Raw genomic sequence first — 16,041 nt, 5'->3', positions numbered from 1 at the left:
TCATAAAGCTTTATAAAATGCCTAATATATCTCGAAAGAAGACTTAAATCTTATGTGCTTATATTTAATTAAAATGTTGGCGATTAAGAACTGTGGAAAAGCCACAGGTGTGGCAGAAGATAAATACAGCTTTATGGGTAAAATTTAAAGTATAATCTTTCATGTACTCCCTTAAAAACAAAATCGACCTTAACCAACTTCTTTAGTGAAGCTCCCAAAATACTGTTTTAAGTGTTAAGACTCTGATGTTAGCAATACCATCCAAAAGAACTTTCTGCAAAGATGGAAATATTCTATATCTATACTATCCAATACTAGTTATAGATATATTTGAAATGTGGATCGTACACCTAAGGAATGGAATTTTTATTTTTTCTATTACATAACTGAACTTTCAAAAGCCATAAGGGACTACTACATTGAACAGTATAGTTTTAAAACTTCTTTAAAAGAAAAAAAATTTTCCTTATTTTGCCCTAATATTCTAGTTACAATTAATTCCATACAGACACTTAGGGATGTACTCTTCACCTTCCTGTGAACTTCTTTGCCTGCTTCACCCGACAAGACCAAAAATTTCTCTCTGTGGACCAGGTTCTTTGCTAATACTTAACTCTTAATTCCAGGACCCAAAGTAAGGGTTTAGAACCTAAAGACCCTGAAAACTGATCCTACCACCTTTATGCTATATATATTCAGAAAGGATTTATCTTATCCTGTATGTATCCAATGGAAGAACACTAATGCACAATAACATGGTTAAAGAAGTAGAATCTATTGGATTTATGGAAATCTCCAATATGAAAAAGTGTATTTTCTATTAACAGTACATTAAGAGAGTTTAATAAAGATACTTTCAGTATCTTACATGGCTGATTGAACTGATTGAATACATTTACCTTTACTTTTTTGTGAAATCCCCTCCAAACAGACAGTAAAGGGTAAGGGGAGGACAAAGAGAATGGACGACATGACAGCAGGAGACAAGAGATGGCTACAAAATTTGGGGAGCTAGCAAGCAAAGGCAAAAATAGTAACTGACTTAGGTAAAGGCTAAGGGGAAGAAGCGAAGTCATAAACTAAATCAAACTACAGATTCCCAGAAAGGCTCAGAAGCTGAAGACAATAGCGTTATCTCTGAAAGTGGATGTTCAGCTAACTAAAAACAGAAAGAATGACTGTTCAAATGAATAAGTTAGACTTCTGGATCTACTTACCCATCTTGTAGACAGGCTCTTTACATTATTCCAGATCAGTGGAAAACTTAAGAGATTCTCACTCCCTGAATTAGAGGAAACAGAGGCACTCAAGCACTCAGAGATATTAGATATAACTGAGGTGATGTATTTAAAAGAAGGATTAAGTGAAAATCTAAATACTATAAAAGCATTCTCCAATATAAGTATACAAGTACAGCCTCCTTTCCCTAACAGGCTCCCTACCCAATGGCAGCAAAGTTTACACTCTCTAGTCAGGGCACTGAAGGATACCTCTGGGAAAACTAACTTAAAAGGGTGGAAACGAGGGTAAGACAGACACATAGACAGTTGGGCAACAGGCAACCAATAAAAATAGCCAGGTCTCTGACCAATCACTCTACTAAAGCCTGCAACTTCAGGGCTACTCATCACACAGAACTTCCAGTCAGAACTCTTTAAGAGTAGAAAAGGAAGTAATTCAGACATTCAGGATCTCAAAAATATTATTTCTCACGTACTCTCTTCTCAGGAAACTACTGGTGAATCGGCACTACCAAAGCAGTAAGGCAAAAGAAAAGGAAATATGAGATCTAGGAAATAAAAAGATCCAACACAGAAACGCAAAAGGAATTCTCAAGATGACTGCTGTGAAACACACCTACAGAACAACCAGTTCAAATTAGGATAGAAGAATGAAGGACTCAAATAGGGATGTTAAGAGGAGAGAAAAAAAGAAACACAGATTATATATACTCCCTAAAGGTATGGAGGGAAGATTTATACTACTGGTAGATGGTGTAGGGATGAATTTTCAATAGGTACATAGATCAGGGATCAGCAAACCTTATCTGTAAAGAGACAGAGAATAAATATTTTAGGCTAAATACTTTAGGCTTTGTGAGTCATCGATCTCTGTCACAACTACACGACTCTGCTCTAGTGTGAAAGCAGGTATAAAATAAACCACTAATGAATGGGCATGGCTGTTATAATAAAATTTTATTTACAAAACGGGTGGCAGGCTACATTTGCACTGTGGGGTGGTAGTTTACCTATCCTTAACACAGGTAAATGAAAAAAGAGATAATCATTAATACTCGGGAAAACAAGATGTAGAAGAAATGGAATATAATCCTAACATTATATGGCTTAGCTATAAAAAGTATTTATATAACCATAATAACGTAAATAGGTATAATTTTTTTTTTTACCAAATCTTTTAACTATATTGACAAGATGAGGAGAGAGAGAAGAGAGAAGAGCATATACAAGTATGTCATTGCCCAAGAAATGGGTATGTGTGGGAGGGAATAAAATACCTAAACTATCAACAGAAAGTCAACAGATTAATCCTGGTTAACTGAAAACTCAAGAATAAGCATGTTATTTACATCTAAAATTTTAAATAGATAAATTTAAAAGAAAGTTCAAAGAATTAAATTGGATTGCCTCTGAGAAGCACATCTAGTAGTTGGAACACAGGACTACAGCTTTTCGTTTTAAATCTTGGTAGTCCATTTGACTTCTTAAAACTATATAAATGTATATCAATGTATATACTGCCTACTTAGTATCTATTTCCCCTTCTAACTGCCTGCTTAATATCTATTTTCTATTTCTTCTTACCAACCAAAAGCCTTACTGTATTCAGAGTGGAAATGTTCCCACATAAATAAATGTTTCTCTTAGTACAACCAAGGATGTCAACTAGGGTTTTAAGAATCCGTTTTCTGATCCAGGGGTCACCTGTTCTTCTCACTCCTTCCCTTCTTTCCTCTTTCTGCCTAGAATCCATTGTGAGTGAAGTTTAAAGGTGCAACACCCAGTGGCACCAAGAGAATGAAAGCCAAAGGTTAAAGATGACGAAGCAGAAAACTCCAGTGAACCTGAGTCCTTAATGACATTATTGAACAGATTCACCAGTATTAGACTACTTACCTCCAGACTTCTTGCTATTGAGAAAAATCAATTCCTACATAAGCCAAGTAAGCCAAGTAGTTAGATTTTCTGTTGTTTGCAACGGAATGCATTCCTAACTTGTACAATTATTTTGTTGACAAAATAATTTTCAAAGAGGAAAAAAATGAAAGAACCTTTATCGACCCAGGCTTATCTACTCATCCATTCTACTAATCTAAAAAGAGAAGTTGGAAAAAACTCCACATGCACACGAAAAAAATGTGCGCATATGACACCAAAAGATGACACCCCAACAACGATTATAACAACCAAATGTTTACCTCCATACCTTCACATCTTTCAGGGAAAACTAATAAATTTCTTTCATTTTCTCTTCTTCCACATCCCATCTTACTTGCCACTGTTTCATCTAGCCTGAAGCCTAATTCGACAAAAGCTTAGGACTGCATCTTGTAACAGGTTGTGCTTTATATTATTTAAATCAGAGAACTGTAGTAACCTAAAGCTTTTAACTGCAGGGGAAAAGAAGGTATCTTAAAGTCTTCTGTGCCTCCATCTGCAACTACTCTACGTATTAGTGTCATAAATTTACTTCAAAGTTCAAGAAAATTACAAACAATGCAAGAGTAAACGTGTCTTAAAAAAAAAAAACTGAAATTACTTTAAAGCAAAATGAGAGGTTTGAGAATGTAAAAAGTTAACTCAATCCAAAACATAACTACAGATCACTATCTAACAAGTATTAATATTACTTAATTTTAACAGAGTACTGTGAATATGTTTCTACTAGTACTAAAAAAGTATACTTCAATGCATAAGCCTCTGCTTTCATCCCACATTTTTTTTATCATCCCAAAACAAAACTTAGGCCACTGTATTGAAATACAGCCTATTCCCACTGCAAGAAAACACTTAAAGTGTATAAAAGAAAAGATGAAATAGCCAAAGAAAACTGAATAGTTATAGTACTCTGCCAAAGTTAACCTCCTAAATATGTAAGATATTAGCTTGTTTTAGACATTTTCTGCAAAGCCATAAAAATTATCAAACCTAACGAAATAGCAGGTAAGAGTTTAAATAAGATAGCTTACCTTTTATTTATAGGTTTTTCATCTTTTTCATAAGGCTTTACGAACCACTTGCCAATACGTACAAAGTTCCGGTTCATTAAACACCGTTCCAACAGATTGTGAACTGCTTTGAAAAGCAGAGTACGGCATTCATAAGAAAGTCCATTCTCCCACACTCCATCTTCCTCTTCTACAACAGAAATGAAAGAAACAAAAAGTAAAATAGTGGCACTAGATCTACTCAGAGCCAAGTAAAAAGTGTTACAGTTTAAACTAAATTTATGAGCCTCCCTTCACCTTCACCTCAGCGTACTGAGCTACAATCACTTCCATGTATCTCTAGACATTAAAATATCAGGTTTTAAAATTACTCTACAAGGAATTAAAGGCCTAAGCTCCATGTATTCTATTAAATTACTTTAAAATTATTTTCCCACCAGATAAAAAGGTAACGTTATACTGCAAACATGCTGATCTGGTTTCTGGATCAATGAAAAGGACATTTGTATAACCTAGGAAATAGTAAACACACTCTATACTTAAAATGCCATTTTCTAAGCTGGCTCACTGCTTAGTTACTTTGTCCTAATTCCTCTAGTCATTCAGCTTGCCAAAAATACTAGCCAGTTAATAATTAAGTTCAAAACATTTTCTGTCCATCAGCATTCTAATCCACGACTCAACTATAAAAATAAGTGAATAAAAAGGAAGCTTTTGGCTCGCAGCCTAACAAGCAGTGCATTATCGGCCATCTCAACTGATTCCCATAATTATTATTCAGTATAGGATCCTCTACTTGGGGGAGAAATTTAAAAATTTAAAGACAAATTTTAAATGGTACTTCTGATATTGTTATAGCTAGCTATCCTCAATAACTATACAGCCTCAATTTTGCCAGCAAATCTATTAACCACTCTAAGTTAACTTACCAAAAAAAACATTAACAAAGTCATTTTGAGGTAAGTCTGGATGTAGTTCAGAAAAAATTATTTTTCACCCTCTATCCATTTCATATCTATAAATAACAAAGCATCCAATCAATCTTGCTACAAATGACAGGTACTACTACAGCATTTTAACTTCTGTCATGTTTTAAATTATTTAAAATATAATTTAGTATTCTCTTATAGCCTATATACCTTTATAAACTTTATAAATATGGGTCATCATCTTTCAATTTAAATAATGACAAAACCTTTCTTCATTCAACACTAAAAATGTCTACACTATACCCCCAGAAAATAATAAACTATAATGCTTTTACTTACAAGCAGAGACATGTATTAAGAGTGACATATGGTTTATATTTATAACCTGCATAACAAATGGGTAAACATTAACTAAAAAGCCTAATGACAGTGAACTTTAAACTGCAATAGAAATTTGTGATACTACAAAGGTTAATGTTGATTTTATGTTGTTCTTTAAAGTGTTTTCCTAAATTACAGTCAAGTCTTTCAAATCAACTACTTGTTTCTTCTAAAAGGTAGCCTTTAAAAAAATGAGGTAAGCTTTAGAAAATGACAATACTTGAGAGTTAGAATAATTTTTAAATCATTAATATTTAGCACTAATATTAAATTTATAAAGTTCTTCATATTTTATTATAGACATCCTTATCTACTTCTATTTAAAGCCTTAACTTTGAGTTTCACTTTATTAAAGAAAGCAGATTAGGAGAAAAGGGATGTGGCACATAGTGACATTGCTTTAATTATTTAAAGGTCTAAATAAGAAATGTATTTGTGAGTTACCAAGAGAAAAAAATGAATCTTTCTCAATATACTTTCAGCTTAATCAGGTTCTATCCTTTCAAAATTAAATAGCTATTTTAAGTTTTACCTCAAAGTATGTGACTTATAACAAAAAATATACATGGTCTCAAATCCAAGAGAATTATGCTGAAATAAATCCCAATTCGTCACTTCATTATAATCTATTTAGTATACTTTACCTTTATTGCCTTTTACCTCAAAAATCCTTACTTTCTAAAGCTTTAACATTTGTCCTACACAAGTAGCCTTTACCAAAATCATTTTCTAAGTTTCAAAGCATCAAAGATCCAAGACACATAGTTATCGTTACATATCAAAAGTTGTGCAGTCACTATAAACTTGAAATACCAGAAAATTATTCACTTAAAACTTGAGACTGAATTTGCCTTCGTTCCAAAAAGTAAATAATCATTGGCATAGTAAAGGCTGTAATTTAATAATTTATATAAATCTTCACATAAAATTCTGCAAATTTTATGATTTTAAAAATCTACTTCAGTTAAACCTGTAGTTAAATTATTTAAGAATACTATAGTTTAGAAAATTAATCAGTGTTAATTTTCAAGCATTTCTCCCTCAACTGCTTCACATTTTATCTGGAGAAACTCAAATGAACTTAATGCTTTTACCTAGTGAAAAACTCAAGTGCACTTAATCTTCATTTTACATTATATCCTCAAATGACCACAATTCTCATTAAACCAAATAGGAGTTACACACAAAACAAAGAAAAACAGACCACCTATTCCGGTTTTCTAAAGCCAACAAATCTCTGAAGTACACCTTCACTTACATGCAAGACACTAAGCAACCATTACACTAAAGTAATATAATTCCATTTTTCATTGCTGAGGAAATAATGAGAATTAAGTCCTAATAACGCTCAATGAAAAGCCTGAAGGTTTCTGTTTGTTTGTTTTGGGGGGGTTGCTTAGAAATAAGAAGCTTACTAAGCCAAGCTTCTAATATCCTGATGTTATGATAATCAAAATAAAAGGACTTCTCTATATATTGTATTCAGAGATATGGAAAGTGAAATGATAAAATCAAAGACAGTGATATGTACCTCTTACTCTAATAACAAGTCCTTGAATCTCGATGCCAGCATTATATTAGGGAAGGGACAAAGAGAGAAACACATGGCAACTCTTTACCTGGCTCTTCTGAATTTAATCAACCATAGCCTAATGGAAAAAGTCTGCTTAATGCATTTAAATAAATGTCTTTCTCCTTCAGCATCTGTATCTCCAGAGAAAATAGTTCCAATTCTGTGTTTTTAGTTCTTTCCCATTACTATTATCATTAAAACTCTTAATCACCGCTACTTGAAAAATTTTTACAAAGTACTTATTTGAACAATGCAAAAGTTCAAATGCTAAATTTGATTACCATAAAATGTTTTTTCCTGAGGATATAGATCACAGTGATGCAAAAGCATGTGGCAGGTCATCAAAATAATTCTCTATGAGTAGGGGGGAAAAAGGCTGATATACATAGTACTTGTACTCAACATTTTTATCAAAATTGAGATCTTTAAATATCTCTACCATGACAAGTTGGAAGAAAAGGAATCTTTTCCTAAATAATTCTGCCAAGCTATTAAAGTGCAACATACACTAATGAATAATGAATGGATCAAAAATTGTGGTAGAAATACTATATATTTCCTAAAAGAATGTTTAAATGTCTAGTTCGATGTTTGTCTTGAACAGTAATTGCCCGTTCACAGGCCATTCATTCAACAATTACTGAGAGCGTTAAGCTGGCAGCATTGCTGATGGCACACCTGAAAAACTAACTTTGTTTTAAAAACAGCCTAACATGTTGATGATTATCTTTGATTTGAAGATATAAAAGACACACTCTCTTGCTCAAAAGAGTGAGTTCACAAGAAATATGGCCAACAAAATTGTCCCTAGAAGATTAGTCAATATAAAAAGTTGGGTCATAAGTAAATTACAGTATGAAAGATAGAAATGAATTAACTCTCTTCAGGCTACCTGAGGCATCAAACAATTTTTTAGTTTGGCTGACAATAGATTCTTGTCCTTAGCTGCTGTTTATCTATTTGTCAATCTTGTTAAAGTTGCCACTTAAGGTTAAAATCCTGTATAATTAATATCCTTCAATAAAAGCATCCAAAATTAAATTCTAAGACTAACCATGGCCCATTTAGTTTGACAGTATTATGATGAAACTCTGGCATAATGAAAGTACTTGGATATGTTACTAAAATCCCATATATAGACCACAGGAGCCAGGAAAAATAAATATTTTTAGCTCTGACTGAGTCTGTTTTTTTAGTTCTTAAGGTATCAGTTTTCTCAGAGTCTCATCACATTCTAGCTTACCAGGATTTTTTTTTAAGATGCGAACATCAGGAGAGTAGATTGTTTTTATTTTTGTTTTAAAGACCAAAAGTCAATGATGACAGCAATAAAATTCCAAAAAGATTAAGGCACAGAATAAAAATGCCCAGAAAACTTTTCTTTCTTCAAGGACACACTAATGACAATGAAAGAATCTTGCTTTGAACCAAACAAACAGTATACTACACTTAAAAGAACCAATCAGTCCTGCTCACTACAGAGACTTCTGGTTAGAGGGATCAAGCTAAAAATTTCCCACCATCGATTTTTATACTTCTATATATAAATACTAAACAATGGCTGCTACAAAATTTAAATTTAAAAAATAAGATTTAAAAGGTAATCAGCTAAACTTAAAAGGAAGATGACCCAAAAGTGTGCTACATGATGTAAGAAAGACAGGCAGAAATTTTAAATGCACTATAGAACCTGACCAGACTATTCAGAACTATCAAGATCATCAAAAACAAAAAAAGTCTGAGAACTATCATAATCTAGAACAGCCTAAGACGACATGACAATGGAATATGGAATCCTAGATGAGATCACAGAATAGAAAAAGGAGAGTAGCTAAAAATAAAAGAATTCTAAATGAAGTCTGGACTTCAGTTAATATTATATATCAATATTGGTTCGGGGGGGGAGAGATAAATGGGATAAAAGGGGTCAAAATATGTGGTGACAAAGAAATCTAACTATGGTACGGGAACACAAAATGCAATATATATGTGCCTTACTGTTAAATTGCACACCTGAAACTTATTGGATTTCGTTAACCAATGTCGCCAAAAATAATAATAATAATAAATTTTTAAAAAATATATTGGTTCCTTAGTTGTAAAAAATATACCGTTCTAATATGTTAAAAGAAACCAGGTGAATATTAAAGAGAAACTCTCTATACTATCTTTGCGGCTTTTATGTGACTCTAAAACTGGTTTAAAATGAAAAGTTTATTTTAAAAAATACACTACTGATGACACAAAGGCTTAAATAAGGTTACACAAAGGCAATTCTGTACTTTTATTACTGAATACTTCAGTTAATAAGAAAATTTGAGAATTCTAATTTTTGCAAAAAGAAATGCCTTCCCTTTTTCCCCCAACAAGGGCAATAGTATCACTATAATTATAAACAATTCAGTAACAAGATGTGGTAGGTGCTGAACCAAACAGAAGGACACTGCCTATAAAGAGCGGGCTCAAACTAAATTAACCAGCTTTTTAGTTACCACCTGGGTCCTTCCGGTTCCCCTTTCCTCAGTACTACACCTCCACTTGGAACTCAGGATTGCCTCCTGCAGCTGATGCCACCCCTACTGTCCAGCTGCTCTCTTCTCAGGGGAGCTTAAAAGAAGGGAATAGAGTGCCACAGATGGGAAGAAATGAAAAAGGGGTTAGCTAGAGAGACAGAAGCAGACTAATTACCCCAAAAGGGAGGCAGACGGTGTCCCTGGAGCAAAGAAAAGAGCGAGACAAATATACTCCATCTGAAAAGACCTTATTATTCTTTAAGATATGTCTGATTTAAGTGACAACATTCTAAAGTAAATGACAGGTTTAAAAAAAAACTAGAACATTATATAAATACCACTGACTACAGTTTAAAACAGTACGGGACAGGCTTTGGGACAGTAAATATGATTACATATTATTCCATATAATAAATTTTGGTTTACTATTTCAACTGCTTTCACTCTGATAAATTTTAAAAAGTTATTTGCCATTCAATGGCAAAAGTTATTTTGCCATTCAGCAAAATCTAACAATCAAAACCTAATCTTCTAAAATTACTTTCACGTTCAAGAACAATATTTTAAAGTACATGTATTACCATTTTTTAAATTATGCTAAAAAACTAGAGAGAAGAATGTTTTAAACTCAACCCAATTTCAGACGAAAACATTTAACTTATAATGTGAAACTCAGAAGAAAAAATATCTACATAGTTTTTTAATATGTATCAATACAATTCACATTTAACTTTAATAGGCTTTTCACTTTCGAATCATTAGTCCCACTGTGGTAAAAACTAAATACTACATTATCTGTTAAAATTATCTTTGATTCGACAAAATGTATTTCATGGACTCTTGGGGGAGGGGCAAATGGTCTGTTTCAGATGCTCTGTCAACATTAATAAGACCAAAACACCAAAGACAGCATTACTGTTTACCGATAATTATACTTTATAACTTATAGTTTATCAACATTAAAAAAGTCTTCAAACATTTGAGTATGACGATTTTTTGTGACCACCTAAAATAAAGATTAAAATAACAGGCATAGTCAAGTCAAAGAAAGAAAAAGGAAGCTGGCAGACTTAGTTTTTGGCATGACAATTAGAAAGCATCATCTTGCTTGATATCCTAAAGGAATTTTATATTTTAAGATATATGCATATATCATATAAGTACACATACATATTTACAAAGAGATCATTTTACATATTTAGAAATACATTATACACCTAAAATCTCTAGCAGGGATCCTATTAGGCAAGCTGGAAAGCATTATCATAAAAGAATTGTAACCACTCTCAAAAATAAGGATTAACACTGACAGGGTTTGTTTGTTAAGTGAAAAGCAACTACCCCAACAAATGTAGCATACATTCCTGCACAAAAGTTGATCTAAGTGCTTGTTTAAGAGTCGCCTGGATTACATTACATCCAAAACTAAAATATGTTCTATAGGTTAAATAGACAGTAACGGAAACTTCATAGTACTCAATTTGAAATGCTTTTTAAAGTTATCTAAAAATGCTAAATTTACCTGTCAAGAATCATTATCAAACTTCTTGCTGAAATCTTTGGTACCTTGCAGCAAACAACTAATCATTTATATCCCTATCATCAAAAACTCAGCTAACATTGACCCTTACAGTCTAAAGCAAACACAAGTTTCAGTAATACCATGAAAAGTTATAGTTTCTCTTTGAAGTGGCATTTGGTCCTAAATCAAGAAAATAAGATGGACGAAATCTTACTGATTTACTCATAAAATTTCTGTGTAACTTTTTAGAGTATGACCCCAATGTCCTATAAAAAGGTAAATAAGTTGGCAGTCTTCTCGTATTGGTAGTCTTTGATGGAATAGTATCTAAAATAAAAAAAAAAATCACTGCAAAAATAACAAAATTAACATATTTCTTCATGTAAATTTAATAAAATAACCACCACAAATAATAAAATAACTATATGCCTTGAAAAAACGTGAGACAGTTACAACACATTTCCAGATACTGCTACAATTGTCTGCATATTCACAGAAGAGTAGTGGCAAAACTGACTCAACATTAAATACAATTGGCTTCAAAAGTATTACGTGACTTTGTTAGGAACTTTATGCTGCCTAATTTCATTTTTCTAAGACTACTGTAACATGCCTTCCTTAAGTCTATGAAAAATTCATGAAGAACCTGGGTAGTGAAAGAATCAAGTTATTTAAAGTTTAAAAAGCCTGCCACAACATGGATAATTTAAGTAAAATAATAGTGAAATAAAATATGAAGCTAAGTTTTTATCTAGCTTTGTACTTAATAGTGTTCCACCAAAAAAAAAAAAATTCTTAATACAGATGATTTCCGGAAAAAGTATAAAACATTGCTATATCATTAGCTAGAAACTTAAGTTGCTTTCACCTGATAAGTCATGGTGAATAAGGTCAGCAAAATTGGGATCTTCACCCCACCAAAATATCCATAATTCTCTTCTTCCAGGCCTTTGATCTCGCCGCCAAACACCAAGTACATCTGCCTTAAGACAGCGACTAAAACTGCTCAAAATGGGGTCTTCCTCTGTCACCGGAAACAGAATAGGGGCAGAAGTTGGGCCTTGCCATACATATCTTTTCCATTTAATTCCCGTCAAGTCAGCCTGAAGAAAAGAAAGCATGATTTTTTTTATTATACATTGGAAGTCAAAAGTACTCACTATTAAAGTCCCTTATTTCATTAGGACATTACAAATTTTCAATATATGTTACGGTATTGAAAGCAAATTGACCTAAAAATACTTAATTCTAATAATTCAAGAACCAAAAAATTTTAAAAAGTTAAAAATTAACATTGACATGTCACTGAACAGCAAGTCAATAAACAGGTGTCCCAAGGAGAAATAAACGTAATAATGTTAAATATAAACATGTACTTTAATACTGCACACTGAGTAAATATTTCCTCTCCCAAGTTCTGCTCTAACTAGTCACATTTGTTCCTTGGTGTCAAACTTGTAACAGTAAATTAATTGTTAAAGACTTATCATTCCTTGTTTATAGAAGTCTGAACTATAACAAAATAATTTTTTATTAATTCTTCACATATCCCTTTTAAGAAAAGCCAAATACCTCCTCACAAAGAACTGTCAGATTTGCGCTAGTCTTATCTTCAAAGAACCTGATTCTAAAAGAACCAAAATTAGACTAAGTTGGAGAAGATAGAAATGTAAAAACCTGCCTGATGTCTTAATACATCTTAGGAGATAGTGATTAATGGGCACTGTACAAGAAAATATTTTATAGAGGGAAGGGCATTAAAGATATTAATTTATCATCCTGAAAAAATTCAACTGAGAGAATTCAGTAATTCTTCAATATAACTTAAAAGTGCAAAGTATAGGTGCCAAAACTGAAACTGCTGATACATGACTGGCAGTTTACACTTGCCAACTAGTTGTGCTCCGCCCACTCAATTCACTTACCTATCACATACTCTCTTAATATTTCTCAAAGTAGGGGGAAAATGAAAAAAGAGTCACCGAAACTTTCAATCATTGATGAAGCTAAGCTGCTGTCCAATGGAGGACTAAATTTTTGCAACAGTTGGTACTTTTTAAAGTCTTAAAACGGCTGGATGGTCCCAGACCTGGGCCAACCTCTCCACAATTGTCATCCCTACATCCAGCTTCCCTAGACTTTTCAATGAAACGTGGAGCAGGCTGCTCAAAACATTTCTAAACACGCAAGCAAACAGACGAATACAGAAATATATACCGCAAACCATAGCACCTCCTCCATTAGTCCGTTCCACTCACACACAAACATAATGTTCTAATAAAAGCAAGATGGCTAGAAATTGTCAAAATGGCAAACTGTTTTCAAAGTTTAAAGAGAAAACGTATGAAATGGTTACAGACGTCTGAAGTCACCGAAGAAGAAAGCAACCTTCTGTTAGTTTGACTCATACAAAAAAGGCAAAACGAAAAGCGATTTTTAGTGCATAAGTTCCGGAGTCCTGTTTATTGGGGGAAACAAATCACCAGAGTGGGAGACAGTGGGAGAATAGGCAATAATGGAAAGTGTGAAGAAGGGATACGTGGTCAATAAGGAGAAAAGCAACAGTTAAGAAACACAGAAAGAAATGTTAGTGTCCTGCCAAATAAGGAGCCCAAGTTGAAGACAAGACTATGGTAAGGGGGGAGGAAAAAGTCAGAAACAAGAAGAAAAAAAGCCAACCGAGCCCAGGACAGTGGGTGAGCGAACGCGTCTGACCGGGATGGTGCGGAGCTCCGCCGCGGTGCCGGCCCCGGCTGGGCCTAGCCCGGGTACTCGGGCATCTGAATCAGACTCGGACTCCCTCCCCCACGGCCCAAAGGCGCACCTCACGGCCCCCTCCCCCCACCGCCCGGCTTGTCGCGGTCCCCGCCCGCGGCCCCGGCACTCACCAGGCAGAAGAGGTTACAGTGACAATCTTCCAGGCTGGCCCCGTTCGGCACGAAGGAGGAACTCATCGTCCCTCACAGCAGCCGCCGCCGGCGCCACAACCCACCATCCGCCATTACCGCCGCCTCCGACCAGAGAGAGAAACACAGACACCGGGGAGGGCGGGGGGGTGCTGGTTGTGGGGACCGTGGAAGAGGAGGCCGCCGGGCCGCCCGCCCTCCCCACCCACCCCCCCGCCGCCGCCGCCGCCGCGAGCAGCCCCCGCCGCCCGGCACCCAGCCGCCCGGGGCCGCGGGCCGGAGGCGGGAGGGCCGTGCCGCGCTCACCCCGCTGGCCGGACTGCGGCCGCCGCGGAGCCCGCGGACGCTCGTCCGTCTCTGGGGGACAGAGAGGATGTGTGCCCCTTCCACAAGAAAAATAATAAATTACACAATAAATAATTAAAACCGAGTCCGAGAGGGCAGAGACCAAGCCCTGAAGAGTTCCCCCGGGCGGCAAGACGCCCGCAGAGGGGCGGGAAGGGCGAGAACCAGAGAGAAGCCCAGGCCCCCGGCCCGGCAGCGGCGATGTCCTTAAGCCCAGAGTCTCCTCAGTGGCGGAGGTGGTGGCGGTGTCTGCGGGCTTAGACCATTCCCTGGCTGTGTCTTCGTGTAGCCCCTGGGCCAAGCCGGCCTAACGTCTGCTCTCCTACGGCCTCACCGCCCGGACGCCGTAGTCTCCCCCATTTTGTGGGCCCAGCGGGCGGTGTTTTTCCCCCTTTAATCCGAATTCACGGGTTTTCCCTTCGCTTTAATGGCGGCCACAGGGACCAGCTCGCCCTCTCTGCTCGCCCATTGGCCGCCTCGAGGTCACGTGGTCCCGGGCTCCGTGGGGAGGGGGAGAGAGAAGGGAGTGAGGGAGGGCCGGGAAGCTTTCCGCGGAGGCGGTGAGCCCCGCGGACTGGGCAGCCAGGTGGTGGCTACTAAGATAGCGCCATCTGCTGGGTGCCCCGACCAATGTAATTTGACCCGAGGCCCTGGCCCTATATTTTTGCTGGGGAATTGACAGTACCGAAGGGTTCACAACTCTGAGAATTACGTGAAAAGCAGTTTGAATTCTTTGGAAGAGAAAGTGTTGCAAAAATTCCAAGGCATTCTCACGTTTTTCACGAGGCCGCTGGGGTGCAGCGCAAACCCTTGGGCTTAGGAGTCAGACGACCTGAGATAAAACTCAGCCACATAAAAGTTGTGACATTAAGAAAGAAACGTTAACGAAACAATATAGCCTTGGGATTAACAGCCTGGGAGTTAGAGATACACTGCCTGAATTGGAACCTTGAATGAGTCACTTAACTCTTTGTGTCTCAATTTCCTCATCTGTAAAATTGGGAAAACATACCCTCTACCTCACAGGGTTGTTATGATAATTGAATTAATACAAATAAAGCATGGGAGCCCAGGGCCTGGCACAGATAATCATTGTTAAGAGTTATCTATTATTGTTGTCATCATTACCCCATGTGCTTATTGTGAGGAGTAAGTGAAGCAGTGTATTTAAAGTGCCCACTGCCGTGTAATCTCCGTGAGAACTGAGACTTTGTTTTGTTTACCGCTCTATCTCTAATGCCTACAAAAGGTTCCTAGCACACAGTAGGTGTCTGATATTTCTCAATTTACAAATGAATGAGTGGCAAGAAAAAAGAACCAAGTAAGATATTAGTTTCCTTCCCCATAAAACACTCAGTTCTTGCCTTGATTACATTTCAATATAGGAGTTCCAACATTCATTTTTCCTGAGAGTTTTACAGAGGAAAGAAAGGAGAAAGGGGGGAAGGGGAGTGGAGTAAGGAAAGAGTGGGGAGTAAGGAAAGGAAAGGACCGAAAGGGAGGAAGGGAGGAAGAAGCAAAAGTGATTCAAAAGTTAGAAACCAGTGAGTTAGGATTTTCCATAATTTTAAATCATAATTGTCTCTGTAAAATAAATGGTAGACTCTTCCATGTGGCTTCTTCAGCCATGGAATGAAAAGCATTTCTCATCCATTTATTCATCTATGGTTGCTAAGAGCACAG

At 36.2% G+C, this 16,041-nt stretch overlaps 1 protein-coding gene across 3 annotated transcripts in view; it reads right to left on the bottom strand.

Moving 5' to 3' along the window:
• Nucleotides 1-14,192, bottom strand: part of MED13 (mediator complex subunit 13) — a 98,097-nt gene extending 83,905 nt beyond the window's left edge. Inside the window, exons 1-3 of one of the 3 annotated variants that reach the window (XM_039885825.1) lie at nucleotides 13,996-14,192; nucleotides 11,976-12,210; nucleotides 4,211-4,379 (exon numbers count right to left, since the gene is read on the bottom strand). In XM_039885825.1, coding sequence (XP_039741759.1) covers nucleotides 4,211-4,379; nucleotides 11,976-12,210; nucleotides 13,996-14,061 — 470 coding nt within the window. In that variant the 5' untranslated portion in view covers nucleotides 14,062-14,192. Of the gene's footprint in view, nucleotides 1-4,210; nucleotides 4,380-11,975; nucleotides 12,211-13,995 lie in introns of those variants that run through there. The other 2 variants (XM_039885824.1, XM_039885826.1) reach the window with 2 other exon arrangements.
• Between the last annotated feature and the right edge of the window lie 1,849 nt (nucleotides 14,193-16,041).

This window comes from Pteropus medius, unplaced genomic scaffold, assembly GCF_902729225.1.
Source record: "Pteropus medius unplaced genomic scaffold, Ma_sr-lr_union100, whole genome shotgun sequence".
NCBI lineage: Eukaryota > Metazoa > Chordata > Mammalia > Chiroptera > Pteropodidae > Pteropus > Pteropus medius.
This window is presented reverse-complemented; position numbering and strand designations above follow the sequence as displayed.